Source organism: Oreochromis aureus, linkage group 8, assembly GCF_013358895.1.
Source record: "Oreochromis aureus strain Israel breed Guangdong linkage group 8, ZZ_aureus, whole genome shotgun sequence".
NCBI classification, from domain to species: Eukaryota; Metazoa; Chordata; class Actinopteri; order Cichliformes; family Cichlidae; genus Oreochromis; species Oreochromis aureus.
Window position 1 is genome coordinate 2,087,978 of NC_052949.1, and position 27,795 is coordinate 2,115,772.

The 27,795-nt window shown below is 43.5% G+C and overlaps 5 protein-coding genes and 1 long non-coding RNA gene across 8 annotated transcripts in view; 4 read left to right on the forward strand and 2 right to left on the reverse strand.

The window, feature by feature from the left end:
* Positions 1-267: 267 nt before the first annotated feature.
* LOC116321952 lies at positions 268-2,395 on the reverse strand. The gene is made up of 3 exons (XM_031741899.2): positions 2,255-2,395; positions 2,112-2,164; positions 268-1,056 (listed from the first exon to the last, which is right to left on the reverse strand). The coding sequence occupies exons 1-3, from the start codon at positions 2,299-2,301 to the stop codon at positions 302-304; spliced, it is 855 nt and encodes a 284-aa protein (XP_031597759.2). The 5' UTR covers positions 2,302-2,395; the 3' UTR covers positions 268-301.
* Positions 2,396-5,856: 3,461 nt separating this feature from the next.
* LOC116321953 lies at positions 5,857-6,690 on the forward strand. The gene is made up of 2 exons (XR_004199598.2): positions 5,857-6,264; positions 6,336-6,690. It is a non-coding gene; the product is annotated as an uncharacterized LOC116321953 (long non-coding RNA).
* Positions 6,691-7,674: 984 nt separating this feature from the next.
* On the forward strand, positions 7,675-9,128 carry LOC116321954 (uncharacterized transmembrane protein DDB_G0289901-like). Its single transcript, XM_031741901.2, has 4 exons — positions 7,675-7,852; positions 7,922-7,983; positions 8,074-8,964; positions 9,057-9,128. The coding sequence occupies exons 1-4, from the start codon at positions 7,809-7,811 to the stop codon at positions 9,119-9,121; spliced, it is 1,062 nt and encodes a 353-aa protein (XP_031597761.2). The 5' UTR covers positions 7,675-7,808; the 3' UTR covers positions 9,122-9,128.
* Positions 9,129-12,045: 2,917 nt separating this feature from the next.
* LOC116321955 (glycine-rich cell wall structural protein 1-like) lies at positions 12,046-13,553 on the forward strand. 2 transcript variants are annotated; one of them, XM_039616677.1, is made up of 5 exons: positions 12,046-12,187; positions 12,264-12,325; positions 12,565-12,938; positions 13,017-13,410; positions 13,484-13,553. In XM_039616677.1, the coding sequence occupies exons 1-4, from the start codon at positions 12,165-12,167 to the stop codon at positions 13,407-13,409; spliced, it is 852 nt and encodes a 283-aa protein (XP_039472611.1). In that variant the 5' UTR covers positions 12,046-12,164; the 3' UTR covers position 13,410; positions 13,484-13,553. The 2 variants fall into 2 exon arrangements, with proteins under 2 accessions (XP_039472611.1, XP_039472610.1); XM_039616676.1 differs by having other exon boundaries at positions 12,565-13,410.
* A 7,108-nt stretch (positions 13,554-20,661) lies between these two features.
* On the reverse strand, positions 20,662-23,356 carry LOC116321945 (D(1)-like dopamine receptor). Its single transcript, XM_039616546.1, has one exon. It carries the CDS (start codon positions 23,323-23,325, stop codon positions 21,997-21,999), a length of 1,329 nt encoding a protein of 442 aa, XP_039472480.1. The 5' UTR covers positions 23,326-23,356; the 3' UTR covers positions 20,662-21,996.
* A 620-nt stretch (positions 23,357-23,976) lies between these two features.
* Positions 23,977-27,795, forward strand: part of LOC116321951 (serine-rich coiled-coil domain-containing protein 2-like) — a 43,809-nt gene continuing 39,990 nt past the window's right edge. The window contains exons 1-2 of one of the 2 annotated variants that reach the window (XM_031741898.2): positions 23,977-24,098; positions 26,638-27,685. The gene's annotated coding sequence lies outside the window, so the exon portion shown is untranslated. Of the gene's footprint in view, positions 24,099-25,903; positions 26,569-26,637; positions 27,686-27,795 lie in introns of those variants that run through there. The other variant, XM_039616545.1, reaches the window with a different exon arrangement.

The window sequence follows — 27,795 nt, forward strand, 5'->3', positions numbered from 1 at the left end:
AGTCTGTCCTCATGGCACGGAGACCCCGACAGCCCAAAGAAACAGACTCATTAAGCACATCAACCAAGGTACTGAAGACTGAAAACTAGGACCATCACCGGCCTGCTCAAATGACAAGAAACTGTGCCCACCATGCGCCTTATGAATGAATGTGAAAAACCCTGCAGTCCCTATGTGGGTGATCTCAGAGGTTCACATCAATCGGTCTAAGAGTCTGAAGCATTTTACAGGTCATATGAATTCTGGATGAATGATAAGACATGAACGTGTTCTCAGTGTGAGCTTTAATGAATCCTCCACCTCAGTGAACCTTTGGTCCCTCAGATTCAGGCAGATCTGGAGACTTGCTGGGGTGAATGTGCTTGAAGGTATCGTCAGAGTATTTGGAGTGCGACAGGACTTCTGCTGCTCGCTGGTAGCGGTTTCTTGATTGGACGATGTAAGATGCAGGCAGCAGGTACGGCAGCTCAGCCTTGCTCACCGGCACCTCGTCAGTGTTCCAGGAGCTGGCATCCGGGAGGTGACGAGGTGTCCACCCTCCCAGGTAGAACAGGGCAGAAGGCCCCGCTGCAAGCCGTTCATCCCACGCGAATGCTGGATTAAATGGGGATGATCTGTAGGAAGCAGAGTTCCCACCAGCATATCTGACTCCACGAGGGGGCAATAAAGCCTCGTAGACCGGACGGGACCCAAACACCACATGTGGGCGTTCACTGGTTCTCAAAGCTGACCGAGGGTTCACAGAGACGCTGGGAGGTTTCCTCACAGCTCCCAGAGAGCTGAACCAGGGGCCAGGAGACTGAACTTCAGGAGGACTGGACTCATCTGAGCTGGAATCATAAGTCACAACAAACTTTTTTGGCTCGTATATGGGTACAGAACGCCGAGCTGGAAGGGAAGCTACCGGACCACTTGGAGACTGGTTTCCAGGAGGAGAACCACCGTGTTCAGGGGCATCTTCATACATCAGGGAAACCAAGGGAGAGTGAAAAGCTTCAGACTGAAGGTTTGATAATCCAGAAGAAGGTCCACCACCTGGGTAGGGATACCTGTAATCTGAAAAAACACAGAGTTTAAATTACTCAACAGTTTAAGCCCAAGTTTAAAATGATCACTTTAAGGACTACTGAGAATCATTTCTTCCCATGTTCTAACCACCGCGACACATCCAGGACCGTCCCAGAGAGCAGCACACGGCCGAGCACTGGTTCAATAAACAGAGTGGAAAAGGGAAGCCAAAAGGAATCACCATGGCAACCAGTAAATAAAGAGGAAAGCCATGATACGAGGAATAAGGGTGTGTTTCACTGTGGATGGTGAGTCTCAGTCAAAGCTGAGAGGGGAGAGTGGTATTTAAATCTGTCCACTCGTTTACCCACTTTCATTTTTCCAAAATTATTATTGAAGCTGGAAGCCAACAAATTTCACCTGAATCAGCTGCAGCGTTACAGGTACAGACGGATGATTAAACGTATCAGATACACATCAAACCAGTAAGACGGTTTTGGAGCTGTGACAGGACTTCAACTGGGAAATATAAACGATTATTTTAGAGTGGAAAAGATGTCGAGGGTCCAACTTAACTCCCTTTTTTAGAGCGTTGTGCATTTCCAAATGTTGTCTGAAAGAATTTAATGATTCTCCATTCAGAACTTTAAAGCCTAAACCATGAAATCATGTCAATAATGATAATAATAATATAATAATAATAATAATAATAATAATAATAATAATAATAATAATAATAATATTATTAAGCTGTAATTTGTTTAATATTTGCTACATCTAGCATTTTTTTTTCAAGTGTAAAAAAATGACACCGATGATGTAGAAGTCTGAAAACTAATTTCCTGCTCAGAGGGAGTCGGAGGGAACACCTGCCAGGGAGCAGGTTAGGTCCAGAGAGTCTGTTACCATGGTAACTGACCAGTGTCCCATCGATCGGAGTTATCCAGCTCAGTTTTCACTAAACCTGTAAAGTGCATTAGAAGTAAGTCCATGTTTGATTTAACAAGAAAAACAGGAAGCAGAACCAAGGGAATCAGTTTCATTTAAAACAGAATAACCACAAAAATGTTGAAATATTTAGGCCTTCAGAGACTGAGCCCTACCTGGTGCAGGGAAAGTACAACCAGTGCCTATCAGCAGGCAGATCAACGGAGCCCTGCGGGACAGTCAGACATGATTAACCCTCCATAAAGGTCCAGCGATGACTCACAGTATCCATGACAATGAAAACAGATGATCAGCTGACCTCAAAGAGAGTCCCAACACCATGTTTGACTCAGAACAGCAGGTCATCTACAGCAGCTCTGTTAGGTGAAGGCTGGCTGCTGATTGAAGCTCCTCTAATGTAGGAGCTCAGCACTCATCACGCTCATTACAGACACCTGGAGACCCGAGGTGGTGCTGGGACAGAACATCCAAACTTCAGCTGCGTTTCTGCAACAACACTCCAGCTGTTTCCCTCACACACCACCCAGCTGTGAAAGTTTCTTTGCGATGCTTGAATGGCGTGAAATGAAAATGCATTTGAAAACAGATGGCTGGAAATACTCTGAAGCCACACAAAATCCCCCCAAACAATCAGGTTTCAGACAGCTTTAATCTTTTAAGTCCACAGACAGGAGAAAATACTGAAATGCAGCAGCACAGCTCAGAGACGAAAATACTCGAGTCTTCACATCTGTATAAGGTAAAGACGTAAAATGGTGAGAGTGGGAGTGGTGGAAATAATCATTAGTTTGGTGCCGCGTTCACCTTTTGCATCCATGATGTGTTCAAGTCACATCATAGGTTACAAACCACAGACTGTATATTAAAGATGGACAGGTGTAATCACCATCACATATCATGCATTGGTTTGTAAAGTCTCACATTTAAATCCTACAACTATCTTTGTCATCACCATCTTAGCTTCTTGCAAACCAGACATGATACCTGCATGTGACTGAGGGACACGTCAGGGTGGCCTCATCCTAAATCATCTCATGTTTCAGGCTCCTTACAAAATAGCCATCAGACTTGAGACTAGTTGTCAGAGACTGTTTACTTAGCTCCAGTAAGTAAAGATTATTTTTGAACTGTCATTCATGCAAAGCTGCCCTAGTAGCTTCAAATAAACGGAATATGTCCGCCTTCACCAGCTCTTCAGCCTCTTCTTTGCTCTTCTCCGGTTCTAAATGACGGTCCAACAGCTAATCTGCACTCAGACAGCATTGGAATTTAAAAGTGTGATGCAGCATTATGCTCTGATAAGAAAGCATCTCATGCTCACTTTTAACCTTCAGTCTGCATTTGTCACTTTATCAGAAGCACAAAGCAGTATATGTGTTCTTACTAGAGATGGACCGATCCGATATTACGTATCGGTATCGGTCCGATACTGACGTAAATTACTGGATCGGATATCGGTGAGAAATTAAAAATGTAATCCGATACATTAAATATAAAAAAAAAACACCTCACAAAACTTGCGACACGGCGTAACTCGGCTCATAACCCTAGGTTGGAGCAGTGTGCTCACGTGATAGAGCGGCTGTGTGTACTTGTAGCCTCGCTGCCAAACCAGCATTTCATCTCCGAGGAAGTTATCCCAGAGAGAAGTAAAGCAAGTGTGTAAGTTCATCTCTGAATGTTTGTAAAGCGTTCCCATGTTAAGCTTAACAACCGATATATGGAGCGACTGCCTCTCTCCCTCCCTCTGCTGCCGCTACTTCAATCGTGAAACTGCTTAATGATCAGCTGATCGGCTTTTCTGTCGCGAGTCCGTCTCTCTTCTTTGTTTTTGGCCCACTTTGCACCAGAAAGAGGAAACCAGCGGCTGAACAACAGCAGCACGTTTAAGCTTGATAAGCTGTTGTTAGAATTTATTTAATATTACTTTCTACAGCAGGATCCTTTTCTACGTAGCTGACGGCTGGTAACTGTGCAGGGCGGATCTAGCAAAGTTTAGCCAGGGGGCCAATAGGGCATGAACAGGAAAAGGGGCACAAAGACATACTTTTCTTTCTTATTCTCATTTAAAATATGTAGCTTTTAATAAATAATTATCTGAATCTTACACCCAAAGTTTTAATCTGATGTAAAATGCATAGAAGTCCATTATTGTATATAGTAACTCTTAAGTCTAATATACCCTAGTAAGCTATAGTACTTTTTCCTTTGGGAAGGTACCATCTGTGCAGTCTGCAATTCTGTAGATGAAAGATGTTGAATCTATTTAATTATTCTTGAAAAATAATTTGTTTCTGTGCATTTTTTTTCACCCTGCATCAAATTAAAGTTGATTACACTGATTAAGCATCATGAGGTGGAGGGTGGGTGGTTCCCTATTATTTTTTTTTTTGCTGGGAGTTTGCAACCCTATTAGTTAGGTTGCTTAATATTTCTGCTAAGTACTCTTTAAAATACCAGAATAGGGAGGATGGAGCAGGTTTAAGTTTATTAGATTGATCAGTGTTGCTGAACTATGAAATATTTTGGGCGCAGTGTATTTTTTACATACAGGTATAACAGAATAGCTTTAGTGTTGTTGTTTATTTAAACTAGAGTATGAACTTATACAAAATGCAGCAAGATATTAAAAAAAACAGTTTTATTGATTAAAAAACACACTATATCGGATTCATATTGGTATCGGCAGATATCCAAATTTATGATATCGGTATCGGATATAAAAAAAGTGGTATCGTGCCATCTCTAGTTCTTACACTTGCTGTGAGATTGTAGGAGGAGCTCTTTCATCCACCTCATTCGTTTCAGCCTCTGAGACAAAAGGTAGAAGAGCCAACTAAGATAAGGTTCATAAACCTTAAACCTTAAGCATCGTCTTTATCCTGTCTTCCTTCTCTCACCCCAACCGGTCGCAGCAGATGGCCCCGCCCCTCCCTGAGCCTGGTTCTGCCGGAGGTTTCTTCCTGTTAAAAGGGAGTTTTTCCTTCCCACTGTCGCCAAAGTGCTTGCTCATAGGGGGTCATATGATTGTTGGGTTTTTCTCTGTATGTATTATTGTAGGGTCTACCTTACAATATAAAGCACCTTGAGGCGACTGTTGTTGTGATTTGGTGCTGTATAAATAAAACTGAATTGAACCTGCTGCTGCTGCTGTTGCATGTGTGAGCTCTGGACTCCATCTGCATCCTTCAGGCTGCAGATGAAAAGTAGAATAATAAAAGAACAACTCTGTGCGGCTTTAGGATTTATTCTTTATTATTGTTTTGTGGGTTTTAATGAATCCTTACTGTACAAGTGCATTTTAAAACATGAAAATACGTGTAGAAAATCATATTATGGTCTGAGGTCAGCTTGACTGGATAATTTCACACTCGCCGTCCAGCGTTACGTCTCCCACTCGAGCCAACGGAGATCAGAAATGTTTAAAATCCGAGCTGAACTGAACGCAGCATTAATCACTGACTGTGACCAGGTGAAGTTCATTTTGAAGAGGCGGAGCACAAATATAAGCGCTTAGCACAGAGCTTCTGCTGACAGCATCTATCAGACTGTTACTGCTGACCTGTTGTAGCTGAACTGTGTTGCAGTTTGAGATTTAAACATGCTTGACCTGTTTCTCAGGTTAGTTTTGGTCTTTACTTGCTTAGTAGTTTAGTTTGTGTGTTTGTACTTATAGAGAACTTTGATCTTAACAGGGTTTCTTGGGTTTGCTTCCTGCTCTTCAGCAGAGCAGCTTGTTTCCCTACAATGATTCAAGGCAAGTGTGGGTCTTATTTGAGGTCTTCTGAAAGAATTCGATTAGCTAAAGTCTTCATTTCTTAACCTGTAACCTTAAAGCTTGGATTTTCTTTTTTTACATTTAAAATTCAATGAAACTGTCTTAAATCTGTGTTTAGTTTCGGATCAATTTGGTGATGACTGGACTTCTGATACTGGAGGGGTCGGGGCTAGCAGCTCCAGAGGTGGAGGGGATGGTGCTGGAGGCTTTTATGGATCCTCATTTCTTGGTGGTGTTTCTTGGGTTACTGCTCCTGCAGGAGGAGCCCTTTCTCTTGATTCTCAGAAATGGCTGCCATCCGAGTCTTTCCCTGACTTCAGTGGCTTGTTTACTCCCACCGTGCCACTGGGCATGGTCGCAGCACCTCCCATACTTCCTTCATCCTACATCATCCAGTCTGGGAATGGCTACCAGCGGGGAAGGGAAGCCCTTGCTTTCTCTAAATACTCTGATGATATAGTCGTTCCTTTTCTTCTGACACAGTATCCAGAGTTTTCCTGAGACTGAGTTTCAAGAGCCGCAGATCTGAGGTAAGGGGCTACTTGTAAGCAATCGCTTGGAAAATCAAAACCTGTGTAGTAATTTGTCTTTGTTTCTGCAGGTGATGCTGTGCAAGAACTGAAGTCTTCAAACATTAAACAAAAGACAAATTGCATTGACTGTCAATCATCTTTGTTTTAGATGTTTCAATGAGCTCTTAACTCTATGGACAATGAACCACAATTTGTAAACTACAATAATGTTCACTGAATGAAGGGTATTATGGCCTGGAAATAAATGCAGCAGGATAACTGGTTGCCAAAATTTTACTGCTAGTGAGCTGGAAATACACTCGTATATCTGCTGCTCCCAAAGTAACACACAAAATGGCTGGCATGAGTAAACCCACTAGATGTTTCTTATAAATAGCAAGAAGAAAGTTTTGATCCCTGAAACAAACTCCACAAACTTTCCTTTTCTCCCCCCACTCTCACCTGACATCAGGCGGCTTCAGAAGAAAAATGTTTTTTCTGATTTGGTGAACATAAAATTCCTGAATATAACCATCTTGCTACCTAACGTAACAGCTGACTGACAAACCTTACCAACATGCTATCTGCAACCACAACACTCATCAAGTTTGAGTTGAGCTAACATTAGCTGGTTTTGTTCAGTGTTGACGCTGTAAGGGTTCAGATGAGCAACCATAAATGTCCTATGTTGTTTTTAACACAACATTACCAAAGCTGTAGGATTTAAAAGATACCCTATATAAGACGTGAGAGATGATTTCAATACATATAATTGGTACAGATTTTATGTTGATTTGGGGTGGGGTTTTTTAAGCAAAATGTATTATTTCTACATTGTTTATGCTAACAAATGGATTATTATCATTGAGTTTTATATAGTTAACCTCATGTTTTAATTCAACAGTCCAGTGTTTGGGCCGTCACTTTATCTTTGTTGGTATAAGCCTCTGAACAAAAGCAAGTCTTGCAACTCCACAGCCGTCTGAAATGTCTGGAAAGACTTAAAATGGTGGTTAATTTGAAACATAATCTAAATTAAGTTTAAGTGTTCATCAAAACATAAGAATTGTATGTACAGAATCATCAGTCATATCTATGGGAGCTTGTTTCCTGCACTGAGGAAAACAAGTATAAGTCAAATGTTTTTTTTTTTTAAAATAAATTTTATGTTATCTCAGTTTTTTTTGTTTTTTTTTTGTTCCAAGTTATCTCAATATTTCAACTTAATATTTCATTAAGTCAAAATTCCACAATACTAACCTGAAAATTTGACATATTGACTGTAAAAAAAGAAAAAAAGCAGGCAGTATATAAACAATACAAGGTTAGGTTGAAAACCTCTTTCTCCTTGGAGGTTTGCACTCATTTGCTCCTAACTGTTCAGTAGATGAGTGAAACATTTCCAAGTTCCAAGCTAAATGCAGGATTTACCAGGTGTAGTTGATCACTGTAATTGCAACTAGAGCACAAATATAAAGCAAACAGCAAACACACACCAGTTAAAGCACAAACCTGCAACAGCGGCACCCATGTTTTTGCTCCCAACTTGCTGTAGATGAACTATGCTGCTTCTTGAGTTAGGCATGGGGCTCGAGCTTGTTTTAAAGTGAGTTGTGAAATTTAATTCTGTCTGATTTAGTAGTTTGTTTATCTACAGAGACTTTTTTTCACACAGGGTTTCCTGGATTTGTTTCCTGCTTTTCAGCAGTGGATCTTGTTTCCCTGTAACAATAAAAGGTAAGCTAATCCTTCAACTTCAGAATGCCTAGAAGCTTGAATTTAATTTGATTTCACAAGTTTGCATTTAGTTGAAATCTTTTAATTCAGGGCAAACTAGTCCAGATGTAACTGCCAGTACTAGAAGCGCTGGCACTAACCCTGGACATGAGAATGATACTGGAAGAGAAGTTGATTCTGCACCTGGAACTAATGGCTCTACTGGAGGAGAGGTTGGTTCTGGCCTTGGACCAAATGGTTCTACTGGAGGACAACTTGATTCTGGACCTGATAGCTCTCCTGGAGGGGAAGTTGGCTGTTGCAGCTCTGCAGGAGGCTGGTCCTTTGTCCCTGGCAGCTCCAATGGAGGTGGTGTTGGTCCTGGCTCTCGACCTGATGGCTCTACTGGGGGAGGGGTTGGCCCTGGCAACTCCAAAGGAGGTTGGTCCTTTAGCCCAGGAAGTTCCACTAGGGGAGGGGTTAGCCCTGGCAGCTCTGGAGGAAGTTGGTCTTTTAGCCCTGGGAGCTCCACTGGGGTAGGAGTTGGCCCTAGTAGCTCTGCAGGAGGCTGGTCCTTTGGCCCTGGGAGCTCCAGTGGAGGATGGGTTGGCCCTAGCAGCTCTCCAGGAGGCTGGTCCTTTGCTCTTGGTGGCCCCATTGGAGAGGTTCGCCCAACATGGGCTAATGGTTATGCATTCCTTGGTGGCGTTCCTTATCAAAATTATCCTCCAGTGAGTTCTTTCCTTTACCACCCATGGAACTGGATCCCACCACGTCCCTTCCCTGACTTCAATGCCTGGTCTACTTATGAGGTGCCACTAGGTATGGTTGTGCTGCCCCCTCAGGTACCTTCATTGCCTTCGTCCCATCTTGTCCAGGCTGGAACTGGCTACCAGCGAGGAAGAGAAGTGCTTTCTCACTCCAAATATTCTAATGTCTTGGGCCACCATCCTCTGAGTCCTGTACTGCCACACTACCCAAGAAGTGCGAGTGGATTTCAAGGTATAAAAGTCTAATGAGGTAACGTGCATGCCGTGAAGCCTTAATGACTAAAAGTCCTTTTAATTGACTGACATGTCCTCTTAATCTTGCAGGTGAAACGGAAGAGCCTGTGTCTGCTTTCAAGAAGCCTTTTGGATATGGAATAAAGACTTCATAAATCTAAATGTTCTGTGCATTTCATTGTCATTAAATGATATGTTTGTAACTGATATGTAACTGAGACTAGCTGATGTGGAAAGCAGAGAAACATAAGTTGAGGAAAATGAGACTGAATGGTAATGGTGTTTTCTGCATTAAAAATGCAGAAAACCTCTTGATTAAAAGCCAACTTGCAGTATGAGGGGATGATCTAACGTTGTGGTGGTAGTAGCTGACATGTTCAAATGGTTCAACAACCTTCAAATCCGTAAAGACAAGCAGAATGTTTTTCAAGTTTATTTTGATGTCACCAGTATTTGCAGTTTCAAAGACCGCTTTTAAAAAAAAAAAAAAAAAAAAAGTTAATGTGTTCCAGTCATTACCGAGAACTGAGGTCTAAGAACATGTTTAAAGGGAGAACCAAGAGTTGAGTCTTCATCTCTGGATTTGCGTAAGAGACGAGTATGTCTAAAGAAATTTGTCTCCTTACAGAGTCGAACAAAGGCTCTTTCCTTTGAGCACAAGTAACCCATTGCACTACAGAGCCACCGTATTTAAACATGCTGAGTTTGTTTAAAACTTACAGAATAAAGAACTTGAGAGATGTACATGGATGGTAGTGAAAATAACCAGAGTGCTGCTCACATGTTCCACAGTAGCACCATTGGTGGTGCTTGGGGGTGCTGTGAATGACCTTTCCTGAAGACTACCACGAGCTGTTTGGTCTTTTCCACATTTTGGAAGAGATTGTTTTTACAGATGGGTCACATCACTCCTGTAGTTGGCTTCATCATTCTTAGTGACGAGGCCCACTACAGTTGTATCCTCCACCAACTGGATGATGTGGTTAGTAATTTAGGTTGATGCACAGTCATGGGAAAACAGGGTGAAGGGCAGTGGGCTGAGCACACACCCATGGAGCCCCATTGCTCAGCGTGATGATCTTGTAGGTGTTACTGCTGACCCACACATCTGGGTCCTCCATAAAAATAAAATTCCAAATATTAATACTGTGTTAGTGATACTTAAACTGAATTTGAAGTCACACGAATTTAGTGATGAGACAGATAACTCTTGAACCAATGAGCTTGGGCACAAAAGACAGAAGTTTTATCCACTACACTACAAATACAGCTTTTAAGCTGACAGTCCATCCATTCTCTTCCGCTTATCCAATTTAGGGTGATGGGGTGTCGTGGGGAGGCTGGGGCCTATCCCAGCTGCCAGGTCACCAGTCTATCGCAGGGCTAACAGAGAGAGACAGGTCATTCAACCTCACAGTTACACCTACGGACAATTTATATATATATATTTATATATTTATATATTTAATTTATATATGTATATACCAGGGCTACTTTTAGATTAACCATTTTATATTTTGCTTGTTGCACGTTAGAGAGACAGGTGAATTCAACCTCACACCAGTTACACATGTGACGGACAATAAAGGTGATTTGATTTGATTTGATTTGATTTAGAACCATCAATTAACCTAACCCCACTCATTGCATGTCTTTGGACTCTGTGAGGAAGGCGGAGTACACAGAGACGGCATGAAAACTCCACACAGAAAGGCCCCAGCCAGTTGGTGGATTCATATTCAGGACTCGGGCAACAGCCCTAACCACCGCGCCACCTTGCTGCCCTAAGCTTATAGTCATACTAGAAAAAATTGTAACCCAGTGTAATTTTTCTTACAGCTGCGTGGTGCTGATGCACAGCAACAGAGGCTAGGGTGGACTTGACCTGCTAAGGGAAAGCTGGTAGGGATCTAGGGTTGGAGTGACCATGTTTCATGACTCCAAAACCAAATGAAAACATTCAAGATAGTTGACCATGAGAGGCTCATCATGCAACTGATCAGTATGGCTAAAAAGAAAAAAGTGGCAGGTATAAGAGGCGGCTAATCACGACATGTTACAGGAGTTCAGACAGAGTATTGTATACAATTACAAACTAGCTAGGTGTCAATAGAAAATTGTACTTAGTAGTCAGTATAATCTTTTAATGATATAAGTTTCCATATATGCTTAGAGGTGTATAATCGATTGTGTAGTGATAGGATGTGTGATCTTTAGTAGGCTGCAAAGGCTTTGTGTGCATTCCAGAGTGTTCTGGCTTTCACACCCACATCCTGGGAGCATGGGAGAGGTCGTACCTTCTCTTATTGTTTTATGATAGGATAAACGTATCTATGTCTGTTTTTAGCTAAGTGCCTTTTGTTTAGATGAACTGTTGGACTTCCAGACCAGCAGGTTTAGGGAAGTCTTTATGGGGTCACACTCTGCCCCCCTCACTTCTGTGCGAGTGCTGTGGCTGCCCTTGCTTGCAAGTAACTAACTGCAGTGTGTGTTTCTCCCCTCTGATTCGAAGCTGAAGAAGTGTCTTAGAATACATCTCTTGACACTAGGCTTAATGTTAATGTGGAAGTCAGAGGTCCCACTTATTCCATTCTAGGAATAAATAGGAGCTCAGGATGGTTCTTCTTCTTCTTTATATTATTTATTGGCAGTTGGCAAACAGCAAAATGGTGCATTACTGCCACCAACTGGTGTGGAATGTGGACGGAAATGTCAACAAAATAAATAAATACATTTTTACAAAGAAATTAAACCTCCCAAACAAATGAGTCTGCCTTAAAAACCAAATATGGCCTGATCACTTTCACTTCTTGAGTTCTTATAAATAAATCAACCAAGTCCAGTTTCACTTTCATATCTCCAAGCTTTTCAATCAGTTGTCTTCTTTCTGCATCATATTTCTGACAATGCATTAAAACATTTTGCTTCTTCTTCTTCTCTGTTGCAGTCAAACTTGCCTGTACATGCTTCAGTATTGTTCAAATTCCAAGCTAAAATGAATGCATCATTGACTGGGGCGTGATGGGCACCAGGTGAAGTGAATGAATTTAACGAGAGCTGAGAGCATGTGGAGCGCCAATATAAGCCATGCATCTGCTGCTAGCTTGTCAATGGACATTGATTTGATCTGTAAGCAGCCAGCAGCTTGTTGGTACTGACCTGCTGTAGCTGACTTGTGCTCCCTTTTGAGGCTTAATCATGTTGCTTGATGTTATTCTGAGGTTAGTTGTGCTGTTTGATGATAGATTTTGTTTTGTAATGTAAGTTTTTATACAAAATATGTTATATCTTTAACAGGGTTTCCTGGATTTGCTTCCTCTTTTTTGGCCGAGGTGCTTGTTTGCCTGTTTTCGTTAAAGGTAAGTCTTCATGTTTAACCTCAAGAGAGTTTGTCTTGGAGTTGTCTAGCTAGCTGTAGCAGGACTGAACATGTGTGTGTCAGAAAACTGTAGTTCTATACTTGACTGAAAAGCTCCGTCAGCTAAACCAAGTAATGAAAGGGTTTTCTTTCAATGTTACTCAGAGCAAAATGTTCAAGAGCTTCATTGCAACTTGACTTTTCAAGCTCAGTTTCAGTGAAACTTATTTCTGGTTTCAGGTCAGTCTGGTAGCACCGGAAGGTTAGGCCACCTTGGCTGGGTCCCAGGTACTGGAGGGGTTGGTGCTGTCAGATGGGTCCCTGGAACTGGATTGCTTGGGGGTGGTAGCTCTGGATCTCTAAGAGTTGGTACTGGTGACTGGACCTTTGGTGCTGGCAGATCTGCTGCTTTAAATGTTGGCACAACTGGGGTTGGTCGTGATAGCTCTGTTACTGCAGGGCTTGGTGCTGGCAGCTCTGGTATTAAAAGGGTTGGTGCTGGTAGCTTTAGTACTAGTGGGGTTGACGTTGGCAGTTCTGTTACTGCAGGCGTCGGTGCTGGCACCTCTGGAGGGGCTGGAACCGTTAGCGTCAGTGCTGGCAGCTCTGGAAGGGTTGGGTCTGTTGGGGCTGGCAGCTCTAGCTCTGGAAGGGTTGGGTCCGTTGGGGCTGGCAGCTCTAGCTCTGGAAGGGTTGGGTCCGTTGGAGCTGGCAGCTCTGGCTCTGGAGGGGTTGGTATTGGTGGCTTTACTGGATCCTCATATTTTGCTGAATTTCCATTGGTAAATGATCCTGCAGGGGGAGCTCCTTCCTCCTTTGACCAACGGAACTGGATGTCACCTCAGACCTCCCCTGACTTTAATGCCTGGTATGCCTATCACATGCCACTTGGCATGTTTATGGCTCCTCCTGCATTGCCTTCATCCTACATCATCCAGAACGGCAATGGCTACCAGCGAGGAAGAGAAGCCTTTTCTTACTCAAAATACACTGATGATGTCTACAGCCCCTTTCCTCTGAGCCCTGTGCTGCCACGCAATCCAGAAAGTGTCCCAGTGGCTGATTCTCAAAGGGTAAAGGTTTGAGGTAAGGAACTGTTGAGAAGCAACTGAAGCTTAAGTTTGGAGAAACCTGTGTAGTGACTGTTTTGTTCATGCAGGTCAACTTGATCAGCTGAGCCCGGGCCCTCCATGCATCATGTGATCATTAAAAGAACTATAACAACAAAATGTTCTCCTTGAGTGTTTTACTGGCCAATGAGTCATTCGGTCAGCTTTGAGTTTTTGTGGACAATGTCAGACACTGAGGTTTATATATTCAGCATAGCCGGACTTAACTTTAACTGGTTAAACTTGACACAACTTAAAATCTAAGTCAGAGATGATGGGTATCAACTTTGATCGTGGCTCAAGAGTTGGGAGTTCGCCTTGTAATCGGAAGGTTACCGGTTCGAGCCCCGGCTCGGACAGTCTCGGTCGTTGTGTCCTTGGACAAGACACTTCACCCGTTGCCTACTGGTGGTGGTCAGAGGGCCCGGTGGCGCCAGTGTCCGGCAGCCTCGCCTCTGTCAGTGCGCCCCAGGGTGGCTGTGGCTATCACCTGTGTGTGAATGACTGGATGTGTAAAGCGCTTTGGGGTCCTTAGGGACTAGAAAGCGCTATATAAATGCAGGCCATTTGTTTAAGCTGGCCTTTGTGTATGGTCACAAAGGTTGTCTTGTAGGTCATGTGATGAAGGATGATGAAAAGCATAATGGAGTAAAAGGCAACACTATAGCAAATGACAATGCTGCAGGAAGTGTTTACAGTGGACACTTCTTTCTCACTGCACTCAGTGCTGCTGTTCATTTCTGTGGTGATTGCTGCACACTATTCTGCAAAAGGCATCTATTTAAACAAGCAGCACTAATATTAACCACCTAAGTGGTTCTGCTCAGGGTCTAGTCACTGACTGAACAGGTATTCTTCATCTGTGTTCTAGCAGCTGAGGAAGTGTAAAACTGATTTGGTGTACAATTAGTTTGGTGTCGGAGGATTAAATGCCCGGTCTAGTGAAATCCAGCCTCTAATAATTTTGTGGGTGGGGTGTTTTTTTTTTTTGTTTTGTTTTGTTTTCCCCTTTTAGCTAAGATGCAGTTTCATAACTTGTACCCATTAAAATGTCTTGTATCCGGCATTAGTTACAATAGTAATTTATCCAGGTAAGAGCCACTTTTGTGACATAAAGCTTAATGTAGCTTGCTAACCCATTAATCTCAATTTGTCATGTGTCGCTTAGGTTATTGCAGCTTCGGTTTATAAAATGCATTCACTAAAAACATCTATTGCTTTTGGACTCGGATTTTAATTGGATTAAATTAAAGCAGTAAAATCAGGATCAAACTGTGTCAAAAGCCAAAGAAGAAACATGAAATCTTTAAATCTACAGTTTGTGTTACTGAGCAGTCTTTACCTTTAAATATAACCTTCTTCCTCTCCTGTCCTGCCTTCCTTTTGTCTGTCTTATCTAAAATACTGTGTAACAAACTGCATGCAGTTTGTTTGCTAATGGACACAATTGCCACTTAAAACATTACTTTATGTTCACTCCTCTTTAGTAGCACTGGGTAAACACTGAAGTACTTTAACATCCATAAACACTCTAAATGAACCTGAAGCAACAAGCCTATGTGAAAATGTAAGAAAGTACAGATATTTGTGTGAAAATGTAGGGAGTAAAAGTAAAAAGTTGCCAAGAAAATAAATATTTGGTACAGAAAATTCTACTGAAGTTCATTAACAAATATTTGTACTTTGTTACTTCCCACAAAAATCTATATTTGTTCGAGAGAAAAGCAGGAACATAGAAGGGCAGGTTAACAGGCAAAGGAAGACTTTATGGCAGAGTGGAGATGCCTGAGGAAACCATACAAAACAGGAAGCAGCTGACTTAAGACACAGAAAACAAAAGGAAGCCGGGAGAATACAGTTAACAGTAATAAAACATAACTAGAACTGAAGACTTAAAATAGCGAGAATAACTCAAAGGTACTGAAAATACTCAACCAACAACTTTAACCAGACCCCAAATCCCAAAGTCAAACCATGGACAATGACAAAGCTACAGTGTGCAAAGTTTTAACAGATGTCAGCAGCTTGCAGAATTCTGTTTAATTACCTCCACAAACTCATTTGCATGATCCTAGCTACAGTGGCTGCTATAGTACAAACATGTTCGTCAGCCAGGAGAGATGAAAAACATTTAAACTGTAGAAGGCAGTCAGTCTGCTGTTTACCTCAGCTTTCAATGCCGGGTGAGAAGCAGTTAAACTGTTTGTCAGAGGGAAAGTGTGACCTTTAGGACACTGGAGCCAAACATTAGCTGGTATAATGTTAGCTTATAACTGACTGTTATTGTTGTTTAGCTCTTTCAGCTTTCCGGAGATGAGAGGGTCACATGTCTGACCTGCTGACAATAACTGTGACAATACCAGGAATAAGAGAGCATGTTTTTATGTGTTGGAGCTCTGACTTGAAGAAGATTAAGATGACAGTGGTGCTCTTTCCTGGTGTTGTTTTTTTTTTTTTTTTTTTGGTGAAGGGTATAAAATGTAGGTATGATCCTTCATGTCCTGAGTCTGAAGGTACAGAAGTGAATCTTTTTTTTTTTTTGTCTGTCCCATTTGGTTCTTTAGCCGTCAGAATTGTCTGAAGACCAACAAGGAGACCCAATGGATTTACTTTGCCAAATGGATCATCACAGCCTTGCCGTATTGGTCCATTTGATCAACCTTTGTTGTTATTATTTATTTTATTTTATTTTCAGTTGTTACAGACGGGACAGACATGACTGAGGGATAGGAAAGGGAGAAAGAAAGATGAAGGAAAAGAAAAACAGAAGGGAAAAGGGGCAGTGAGAAAGGGCACTTAAAAAGAGAAGAGAAAAAAAAGGAAAAGAAAAATCTCCTGGATCACCTGTTGAGAGAAAAAGAAGAGAAAACAAGCAAAAAAAACCAAAAAAAAACCCAGTAACATACTAAACACAACACCATCACATTAATCTAGCTAAGTGTAAACAGCAGTAAATACTAAATATTGAATGTTGTTGTGTAGCACGCAGGACCGACAGCGCACATTGTGCTTGGGAATAGCAGCCAATAAGGGTGTAGTTTATGTCTATGGACAGTGAGCACCTGTGTGCACACCTGTGTGGATCAGCGCGCTTGTATTCAAAAGGTTTCCCCATGTAACGATCTGCTAGAGGGTGTGGAGGCCCATAGCCCCGTCCCCCAGGGCATGAAGCAGGCATGGAGGAGATCCAGGCTCCAGACATCCAGAGGCCCCAGAGTGTGAGAGCCCAAGGAGGACCACCGGAGGGGCATCCGTGAATCTAAATGTACCTTCACACGAACACCTGTGACTTCTCCTTCTCTTTTGACTTACACTGTATATCTCCGCTCTCTAGCACCACATATGTAAAACACCATTAGTTGCAAAGCAGATGTTCGTCCCCTCCACTGTATTCAGATATAGTGGGGGAACATGGTGGCTTCCACAAACCCACCGCTATGTATTCTTAATAGATTTATTATAAGTTTATGAGAATGCATCAGTTTATTGGAAGAAGTAATTAGACACAAATCTATGTATATTTATGAGTACAGTATCCTTTTTTCTATTAAATTATCTCATAACATTACTGACTGTACATTTTAATTATTTTCTTTTGCAGCCAGAACTCAGCATACTGTTGTAATATGAAGAATGCAGAAGAAACAAATCAAATCTACTTGATTCTTTTCTAATTCAAAGCGCTCAGATTTTGAACCCATTTTGAAATTGCAGTTTCTCTATTGTTGAATTTGTTTCTTCTCTTTATGTTTTGCCTCCATGTAATTATATGTGTTGTTCAGTGCTAACACTTGAATACCTCAGAGAGGACGAACACTGTTAATCTTCTCTGCCGATCGGCCCGACTGTCATTAAAACGCCAGCATTCGCACCGAGTGACTTCAGAGAGCGAATGAAAGGAGACGCCTGCACAATCCTGGCCTTCTTCTCCTCGAGATGAAAGAGAGTGTGTGTCAGAGAGAGCTCTTAAGTATGGTTGTGTCTGTTGTCTGTTTCTCTGTGTGACCTTTCACCTCTGCTGCTGCTGCTGTGGCTGCAGCCACATTTCTACATGTGGAACAAAAGCTTCAAACAGGGGAAGCAAGTGCAATACTGAGAGCTGTTCCTGTTCATTATTTAACAAAATGTCATCAAAGGAGGCACTAAGCTGAACAATGAGGTGTGCAAGACAGACCGAGGTGTCGTAGCCACGTGTTCATTATGTTCAGACAAACATGTTAAACATAAGCATCGTGTTGTGTGTTTGAGTGCACAGAGCTCTGAATGTAATGTGTACAGCAACACGTCCACAACTGACACCTCGAATCAGCGTTAAAGCTGCAGTCATTCCTGTAATCTGTCCTGCTTGTTGTTCACCTTTTCTATTCTATTCTATTCTATTCTATTCTATTCTATTCTTTAAGGGCAAGCACAGGGGCAGATTTCAGGGGAGCATGTCTTTTCCCAACCCATACAATAAAAACAGAAGCAGAGGAATTCATTAGAAACAAGTGTAACATTCCTCAACATGAGTGTAGCTCTGACAGAGGAGGGTATTTGCTTCATTTCGAGTCCACGAACAGACAACAATCTCAACCGTTCCTGTTCCCTGACTTGCATCCTTCATCATTCATGCACTGGGTCTATGTGGCCTGTATTTAGTGGTGGTGTTTTTAAACTACAGCGTGCTGGAGACGATGTAACTCACAGTTTGGCTGACGTGGCAATAACTGTTTTATTAGTTATTGCAGTGATGCTAGCTTTTTCTTTAATGCTTGAAGGTTAAGATGACAACAGCTCAGCAGATGAAGATGGATCATTTAGAAACAATCAGAGCAGGAAAGTGACAAAGAAGCTCGGATTTATCATTCTTCATTCATATGCAGGTCTGTAAACATTTTTTTTACTTTCAAAATTGTAAGTAAGTAAAATTTTATTTATATAGCACCTTTCAAGACAAAGATCAAAGTGCTTCGCAAAGAAATACCAGGACATTTAAAACAAAACAGACAAAAGTTAATCAAACACAGTTCCAAAAAGATGAGTTTATAGTTATTTTTAAAAGAGACTACTGAGTCCACAGATCTTTAGCTCAGAGGGAGAGAGCTCCACAGTCTGTGGGCCACAGTGGCAAACGCCTCGTGTGCTGATCACATGACCTCACACAGGGCTGTAGAAGTTCAATAATGTAAGCTGGTGCTGGTCCACGAAGAGCTCTAAAAGTCAGAACCAGAATCTTTAAATGGACTCTGAGTTCAATGGGGAGCCACTGCAGCTGTATTAGCAACAGCGCCACCTGTGAGTGCACATGAGAAGCCTTTCTGCAGCGTTTTGAACGACCTGCAGACATTCCAGGAAGTTTTTGCTTAGACATGTAAACAGTGAATTACAGTAATGCAAATGTGATGAGATGAATGCATGTGTGACAATCTCCAGTTCAGTGCGAGATACAATAGGACTTAATTTAGCAATGTTTCAGAAGTGATAAAAGCAGGACCGAACCAGAGATTTGACATGAACATCCAAAATGAGGCGGAGTCAAAAGTTACCCCAAAGTTTCTGATAGACGATTTCACAAAAGGGGCCAAGAGCTTTCATGATCTTAGGCACAAATCTGTCAGGAGCACATACACATGCTTCAGTTTTTCCTTCATGAAGTTGGAGAACGTTGTCAGCCATCCAACCTTTAATGGGGTCTAAGAACTTATTCAGGATCTGCAGCTTAAAAACATCTTGGGGCTTAAAAAAAAAACATAATTGAATGTCATCAGCATAGCAGTGATAGCAAATGTCCTCAAAGGGGTTCAAAATATGCTGAAGAGGAAGTAGATCTATTAGAAACAATAAGGGCCCCAATACAGAACCTTGTGGCACACCATAGGTGAGAGAAGTGGAAGATGACTGTACGTAGAAACTCACTCAAGCCACATGTAATATTTCAGTCTGGGCTGACTGATGTTCATCAGGTAGAAAAAGCAGCAGTTTTATAAAAGAGTGAAACCATAATGGCAAAAATAGATTTCTATGTATTTGCTGTTAATAACCTGACAAGTTTGTGGTTAATATGATTTTTGATTTTCAGCTTGTATATGTTTCTGAGAGATGGTCCACACTTTCATCGCCATGCTGGACCCTGGTGTGCCGGGATTGGCTGCTCTGTGTCTGTCAGTAACAGTCAGAACAACAAACATGGTGAAATGTCTGCAGCGATTTCTTCTCCTCTGAGTTCAGTTTGTTCTCCCGGTGAGACAGACACCTCTCACCTCTCCAGAGGAGACCCGAGCAGGCTGCCTCAGACCACTCAAACTTCCTTTCTCAGGTCTCTCTGTGACCTTCGTCCTCATCTCCTCCTCTCTGGCAGGACTCTGAATGCTAATCAGCTCTGACCTCTCCATCTGGATCCACTCAACATCACAGCGCTCCACCTGTTCCACATCTCCACCCAGGGAGGTGACATTGAAGCCAGAGTTGAGTTTGGTTGTTGAATTTCTTTTTTATAACTTTTTTGATGAAAATATGCGTTTTTTCCTTCATTTTCATTATTTTGGGAGCGTGGTGAAGCTGCTGCCTTCACCTTTGTCCTACATTTAACATTAAAGTCACTGACGCGTTCCTGTGCAGTAAAACGACAGGCTGGCTCTTCCTCACCTCCTGTTGTGAAGGAGATTTATCTGAAGTACTGACATTAATCCTGGACTGACTCAAAGCTTCAAACAGCAACATGACAGTAACTTTAAAGTGCAACTATTCTGCTCATTTTCATTCTTGGACTGTGCTAGAGGAGCTTTGCATGATTCGTGGTTTGAAATAATCCTTCTTTATCTCACAGACAGAAAAGAAGGTTTTCCGTCTCTGTGACAACATTCAGATCCAAGAGTTTAGGGCAGTCTGCAGAGCTTTGGCTCAGCTCACCGACAACCAGCAGGCCAAAGCTTTCCAGAAAACTCCATTGTGGAAACGCTCATCTGAGCTTTTGTTCAGCTTCATGTTCAATTTGCATGTACAAACTCCATCAGCCTGCAATTACCTGAAGGGCCAATTAGATGCCAAAATTAATGATGTAATTGTTATTAATGATCTGTCCTCCATCTTTAACATATCAAAGGGAGGCTCAGTCAGTGGGTCTGAACACTCACATCAAACAGCTCTAATGGAAAATCAATCTGTGGGCATCGAGTACAAGTCAGGGCTTTGGTTAAAATTCAAACCAGCATCGATATCCATGCGTTTAAGGTCATTTTTATTACATCACACAAAACTTTATTAGTTTATGTGTGATGATGTGTGCCATCCAGACAGAGTGTCACTAACCAGAGCAGAAAACAATCAGGACGGATTTTCCCCTCATTCCCGACATTCAGCCCGTTAGCTTGGTGCCATTTAAAGTCTCTGACAGACAATCCTCATGTTCCTGGGATATTTAACCTTATATGTGTCTGTTATTAAGTGCACAGTGTTGTTGTTCAGCAGCTGCAGATTCAAACAAAGATGAAGGATTCTTGAACAAATGCTGGAGTTTGATTAAATTGATCTACTTAAGGAAAGAAGTACCTTTAAAGAGTTATCGGTTTAACCGTGAGAGAAAAAACCTGTGAAGGTTACTATAAACACAATTTTACATTTTACTATAAACTGAAAACTCAGTGACACAAAAATCTTTTCACAGTGCTGATGTAAACTCACACGGGATGAATTATTTTAAAGCTTGTTTATCACTTTTCTTTTTGCAGAGAAAAAAAAGTCATAAACATGTAAATTGTGTCTGTTTCACTTATTTCATTACAAACCCCCCTGAATCCCTGCATGGACTGTAATACACAAACACATCCTCAGTGCAGTGTCCGAAATACCAGACACCAAAATATGGCAGTAAGAGTATATGTCATTGTGTCGTGGTAGCAGCAACTGACTGGTTGTTGGTCTGTGTGATCAATCATGAAGTTGAACATTGACATCAGGATTTAGAAGAATAAACTCAGTGAGCATGAAGCAGGACGAGGTTTGTTTTTTAAAATTCAGATTTGAGGAGAAATCCAACAAATGTGTGGTGAGAACATCAAACACAGCACTGCCTGTTTGGCTCAATGGATCATTTTGGATTTGTGATTTTTGCCAGATCTTCTCGAGCTTCAGGTGGTGGAAGGGAAAGTACCAGAGGAACCAGAGCTGTGGAGGTTTGGTCCAAATGAAAGAGAGTCGAAGTGAGTCTCAAGCAAAGACTTTAATGTATGAAGAGTGTTAACAGGAAACGGTAAGGCGGTCCAAAGACTCGGACAAACTCTGTCATCTCTGTTTTTACGTGCAGACGTTGGAATATTGGGGATGAGCAGAGCAGAGCTCAGAGTGACAAACATAGGACGACCTGCCTTCCATCGGGAGGTCTGAGCTCCACAGCAGGTCCCAGCCGCCGCTGAAGACCACGATGATGATGATGATGATGATGATAATGAGTATCCGTTTTTTTACATCCTCTCAAATGTTTGATGGGAAAAATCGTCCACACTGAAACGATCTGACAACAGGAAAAAATCCTCTCCTCTCGTTTAAAGTTACAAGCAGAAGGTCAAAGGTCAACCCCGGTCGCTCACAGGTCCTGGACTTGACCCGGGATCGCGTAACAGTCTGCCGGTGCATCGTGTCCAAAGGGCATCATGTCCAGAGAGATCTCGGCCTCGCACTCGTGCCGCAGGATGGCGGGCAGCAGCAAGTTCCGGCGGTTCCGGGAATCACCGGAAGTGGCCGAAACTTTATCGAAGTCGCGCTCGAGTTCCGCCGGCGCGGCGCACGCTTCCTTCTGCAGGGTGGTGTCATGGTGGTAGGACGCCAGCTCGTTGCTGAAGTCCACCGCCTCCACCGCCGAGGTGGCGCAGTAGCGGCTGCAGCCCAGGATGGTGGAGAAGGCCTTCCGGAAGTCGGCGTTGAAGGCGTAGATGACCGGGTTCAGGGACGAGTTGGCCCAGCCGAACCACACGAACACGCTGAACGTGGTGTCGCTGACGCACGGCGGCGCGCGCAGGCGCTCCAGGCGGCAGAACGGAACCATGCAGTTGAGCACGAAGAACGGCAGCCAGCAGAACACGAACACGCCCATGATGACCGACAGCGTCTTCAGCACTTTGGTCTCGCGGCGGAAGGAAGTCTTCAGCGAGCTCTCCTCGTGCGCAGAGGCGCGGCGCCGCCGGTGTGCCGCGCGGCAGCCCCTCTCCAACGAGGAGATCCGCCGGATCTGCGTGCGCGCGATGCGGAAGATGCGCGTGTACGTGCCCACCATGATGAGGACGGGGATGTAGAAGCTGATGAGGGAGGAGGAGATGGCGTAGGTGCGGTTCAGGCTCGCGTTGCAGTCCCCCGGGTCCGTGGCGTTCTGCGCGCCCGCGCGGTGCCAGTTGAGCTGCACGGGGATGAAGGAGATAAGCACAGACAGCGTCCACGCCACGCCGATCATCACGCACGCGAACCTGCGCGTCATCCTGCGCTCGTAGCGGAACGGGCTGGAGATGGCCCAGTAGCGGTCCATGCTGATGATGCACAGGTGGAGGATGGAGGCCGTGGAGCACATGATGTCGAACGCCACCCACGTGTCGCAGAAGCGGCCGAACAGCCAGACACCGGCCACCTCGGACACGGCCCTCCACGGCATCACGAGCACGGCCACGAACAGGTCGGACACGGCCAAAGAGATGACGAAGGCATTAGTGACTTTGGAGCGCAGGTGGCGGAACTTGATGACGGCGGCGCACACCAGCGCGTTCCCCAGAAGCGTGGACACGATCAGGACGCACAGGACGCATCCGGTGAGCGCGCGGAGGCTGAGGTCGCTCCCGTGCGCGGGGCTGTCCGCTGCCGCCGTGACCACCGGGTGCTGGCTCTGGTCCTGCCGCTGGTTCCGCGTGTCGTTGTAAAAAGTCTCCATGGACACTAAGAGGGTCCCTCCCTCCCTCAGGTATACTCAATCCACGGGAGCTCAGAGCACTCCAACACTTAATAGCACACGTGAAACGCACACGTCAAATGTTTCGGTCTGTAAAAAAACAAACAAAAAATCACCTCCAGGCTGAAGTGAAACATCTGGACTGAAGCGTGGAAAGTCCACGCGGAGCTCGTTTGCTTCAGTTTCTTTATGTTTTTAATGTGCCAAAGACGTCACGAGAGCAGACACTTCCACTCACTGTTTAACAAACTTTGGAAACTGCAGTTTCATTAACGAGTGATCCGGTTCTCAGGAGCAGACCCACGCACCATCTGGACACTTCTCCAACCGTTATAGGGCTAACAGGTAGACAGAAGCACCAGCTGACCCGGCGTGTGTGTCCCACTGTGGGAGGGTACCTGCATAGAGCCACATCCAGACTCGCCACAGACACTCCAGCCGAGCCCGGACCCCCCTGCTGCGCCTGCCCACACCTGTCTGTGCCGGTGAGGGTCTCTCAGGTGTCCGTCTGCGTTGCCTGTAATGGACCCGTGACCCGCCTCCGCCCGGGGATCAGCTGGGGCAGTAATTCGGTTCTGTGTCGGTTTCTTTGACTGAAATCTGAAGGTTTCCCGCGGTCTTCATGCTCAGGTGTGTCTGATGCGGATCCACAGCAGCTTCTTTCAGGGAAAGAGCTCCTGGGAGTGAGGAGGAGGAGGTGCAGATCCTCGCAGCTGCAGTGCGAGCGCACACACGGACCCGCACGTTTAATGAAGGTGAGTCTGAACTGAGCTTTTCTGTCTGCAGGTCGTGAAACAGTTTGTTTAGACTTCCTCGCTGTGTGTCGCTCTCGGTCCTGCACAGCTTCAGACTGTCTGCAGACTGAAGCCTCACAGCTCTGTGATTTAGAGCCTTATAGATAAAACTGCTTTTCCAGCTGCTCTCTGTGACCTCCAGCGTTCATAAGAGTTCACTTTTCAAAACTATAAATATATAAATAGCTTTAAAGTAAAACATTATCAGCGGATTATAGAAAAAAAAGTTTATCATAACAGACAAATAAAAACTAACTTACAGGTTTCCGATGAGTGACGCTGAACTCGTTTCTTTTATATTTTTTGGGCGCGATAATTAAAACAAAGCGTTATAAACGCGTGTTGTTCATTCTTTTATTTGTTTTTCATTTACATATAAAAGTCATTTAAATATTTTGCATGTACAGAGGCTGAATTCTGGAGAATGTTTTTTACTTTTATGGCCATTTTTGGATTGTTGTTAATAATGAGCACCATAATAATAAAGTATGGGGCACTGCGATGAGCCGTAACCTGAACTTTAACCTCTGTCACAAATGAAAACGATACAGTTCTCAAACGATATGAAATATCGGAGATGTCTTCACTCATGAACACCTCTGATGGTCAGTGTGTTCCACCAGCAGCACAGCGATCAATAGATTAGTTATCAATTATTTATCCAGATATTACGAAGAAAACAGCAGAAGCTGGAAACATGATCAGGTGTTCAGTTTTTAAGAGTTTGAGCTCGTGAAGTCATTGAAGCTGTCAGGTGTCTCAAAGGCAGTGAAACTCTGCCCTCTGGTGGACACACGTCACCATCACAGCCTGGCTTCCTGTTTCCTGTGTTGCTGTCAGAGTTTTCACAGGTTTCTGGGAGTCCTCGGAGATGCTTCTGCCTGTGAGGCGGGTTTAAACGTCACAGGAAACGATCACAAACGGAACATGGCGCACATCAGAGGACGGAAATAAACGAAGAAGACACAGCCCGAGTCCACTGGGGGCTTCAAATCATTCTAACAGAACTATAGAAGTTGTGAAGAGTAGGAATATTTTACTGCTATTATTTGCTGCTATTTCTATAATCATCATTACCATTTCATTATTAATAGTGATGTTGCATCCAGATGCATTCAGATGTTCAAATATATTGGTATTATATTAGTCTTTATTACAAGTCCAGTAAGAACCACTTTAAACTGTTGAGTTGAATCTATAATCTTAAATGTTTCTGTGTAGACTGCAGGGATAGGAAATATACTCTGTGTAAAGACAGGAAGTTACATGTTTTTGAAGTTGCATGTTTTGCAGGAAGTGAAACTGAAAGCAGAGTCTGAGTGCAACCTAAGAGCAGGTTATTTTATTATGCATTTATATCTTTGGATTAAGCTTTTAGTAGAGGCTTTTGATTAAAACATTTATTCAGTAGATTACATATATAGTTCCAGTTAGGTTATTACATGTAAGGATGAGCCTCTGTTCTGGTGAAAGGTCAGAGGTGCAACGGGTGAGATGAGGGAGCATTTAAGGACGAGACACATATACACACACATATAGTTTCAGTTGTGGACGGGCTGGCCTTCGGTCTGGTGGAAAGGTTACAAGGTGTAGCTGATGAAGTGGAGGGTGAAATAAAGGACAGCACACACACACACCCACAGATTAGTTAGACTCATTTATATAGGTAAGAGTTTAATCATGTTTTGCTATAACTGCAAAGTTGGGGTGCGTACGTGTTAGTCTGTTCCAGGAAGTACACCAGATGTCCCAGAGATAAGCGACAGCGAAGGCGAGGTGACAGGAAGCACCTGGGTTCGAGCCGAAGACAATGTTCTTTTTAAACTATGTTAAAAGTTGTCAACAGAACGGTTGTGGTTTTGGAGTGACGTATGCTGTATTGAGTCTGCCTGCCAACAGAAGAGGGGGCTGTACTATTCTCACCCCTATAAAGTTTTTGTTCTGACTATTGTAAGATAGTTCAACACTGATTGGGCTGTTGGACTCCACATGTGTACATTAAAATGTCGTCTAATTGCACCAGGCCGGGTCAGTGGTTATTTTTGGATTCCTCCTCAATATTAGAACCTTAACAAAGTAAAATAAAATGTTTAATCTTGTTGTTAAATTTTCTTTTTATTCTTGCTGTTCACTACTGAGAAAATATTCTACTTTATGTACAAAAGTAATTCAGTGAACTTTGGTTCACGGTGGGAGAACCTGGGTTTCTGAGTATAGAGTGTGGAGAGTGTAAGCGTCAGTTAATGTCAGTGTCTGTGTATCCACACATTGTTCCAGCATAAGGCAAAGTTATGGCAAAGATGATTTTAAATGATCGACACCAGAATAAACAATCCATCGATTTCATATCAGTTTCACAAAAACTACAATTCACATTAACATCAGCTCTGAGTCTGTGCACGCTCGGGTTCGTTGGATCGAACCTGTGAAGGTAAAAGAAACTTCCTTTACTTTGTTGGTCAGACAGAACTTTGGTTTAAAGGCAGACTTTGTCCAACAGATGTTTTCCACAGAGCAGTGTGGCTGAGAAGAGTGTGGACGGGTGCAGTCTGGAAGACACGGGTCCGGACTGTCCGGCTCTTCATTTCCAGAAGCCTGAGGAGGTGGAGGCTGGGCTCTGTTTCCTGTGACACCTCTGAGAAGTGAAAACGGGCCTGAGGCTACAGCATCAACAACAACCCTGAACTCCTTCACAGAAACAGGAATTTCATTTTTATGGCAGAGGGAAATTTAGCACAAGTAAACAGGTTCCCTTCTTCATTACTGTCAGAATGTTTCATCCGACCAGTTCTGGAATAAAATGGATGTTTTTGTAAAGAGTATAGCTGTTGTTCTATATAAAGCATTTATGTGGGCTAAACTCATGTTTATATCTGTTTATGAAAAGATGATCATTTCAGTGGAATTCTGTAAAGCTTGTAAATGCAGAGCAAAATAAAATCAAGGAATAAAATTCCATAAGGAAGTTTGGATCGTTAAGTAATTGTTTATTCGAGGAATTTTGAAAGTGTCATCTAAGAAAAGTGAGTCCAGCTGTCCCGTCATCATTCATGGAGACGTTGGTCCACACAGAGCGAGCAGAGCTCGGCCTGCAGGTCTGCTGCCGGTCACGAAAGGGTTTTGTTTACAGCGTCTGCGTGACGTCAGAGTCAGCTGTGTCTCGCGCAAGCGCTGTCCGCGTGCACGCGAGTGTGTGGATGATTCAGCAGCAGCGGTTCGAGCTCTGAGCATGTGCGGCACAAACAAACTGCACGCGGACAAAAGGCGTTCACGTTAGCGTCTCCACTCCGTCAGGGCGCGCGGAGGTGATCGTCGGCAGCGCGAGACCCGCCGAGCCCGGGAGGAGCCACCACAGGCCGGAGCTCAGCGCAGTTTACCGGGACTCTTACCGCCGCCCGGCCTCCAGCACACCGCCAGCGGCCGGATTTTACCTCGGCACAGCCCGCTACATCCCGGCTCACAGCCCGGTACGGCTCGGTTGTCTTCATCCAGCCGAGCTGCTCCGATATTTCCGCATTTCGGTGCCAGATGCTCCGAGTGGTTTGCAGGTGAGTGTGAGGAAACATCTGCTGAGAGGACACACACACCACATCCAGGCTCTCTGTGTGTGTGTGTGTGTGTGTGTGTGTGTGTGTGTGTGTGTGTGTGTGTGTGTGTG

Coding starts and splice junctions, on each gene's coding strand:
- LOC116321954 (XM_031741901.2), top strand. CDS start 7,809: ATGCTGCTTCTTGAGTTAGGCATGGGGCTCGAGCTTGTTTTAAA. Junction 7,853..7,921: donor GGGCTCGAGCTTGTTTTAAA/GTGAGTTGTGAA, acceptor TTTTTCACACAG/GGTTTCCTGGATTTGTTTCC. Junction 8,965..9,056: donor AAGTGCGAGTGGATTTCAAG/GTATAAAAGTCT, acceptor TTAATCTTGCAG/GTGAAACGGAAGAGCCTGTG.
- LOC116321955 (XM_039616676.1), top strand. CDS start 12,165: ATGTTGCTTGATGTTATTCTGAG. Junction 12,188..12,263: donor TTGCTTGATGTTATTCTGAG/GTTAGTTGTGCT, acceptor TATCTTTAACAG/GGTTTCCTGGATTTGCTTCC. Junction 12,326..12,564: donor TTTGCCTGTTTTCGTTAAAG/GTAAGTCTTCAT, acceptor TTCTGGTTTCAG/GTCAGTCTGGTAGCACCGGA.
- LOC116321952 (XM_031741899.2), bottom strand. CDS start 2,301: ATGACCTGCTGTTCTGAGTCAAACATGGTGTTGGGACTCTCTTTGAG. Junction 2,165..2,254: donor GTGTTGGGACTCTCTTTGAG/GTCAGCTGATCA, acceptor ACTGTCCCGCAG/GGCTCCGTTGATCTGCCTGC. Junction 1,057..2,111: donor TTGTACTTTCCCTGCACCAG/GTAGGGCTCAGT, acceptor GTGTTTTTTCAG/ATTACAGGTATCCCTACCCA.
- LOC116321945 (XM_039616546.1), bottom strand. CDS start 23,325: ATGGAGACTTTTTACAACGACACGCGGAACCAGCGGCAGGACCAGAGC.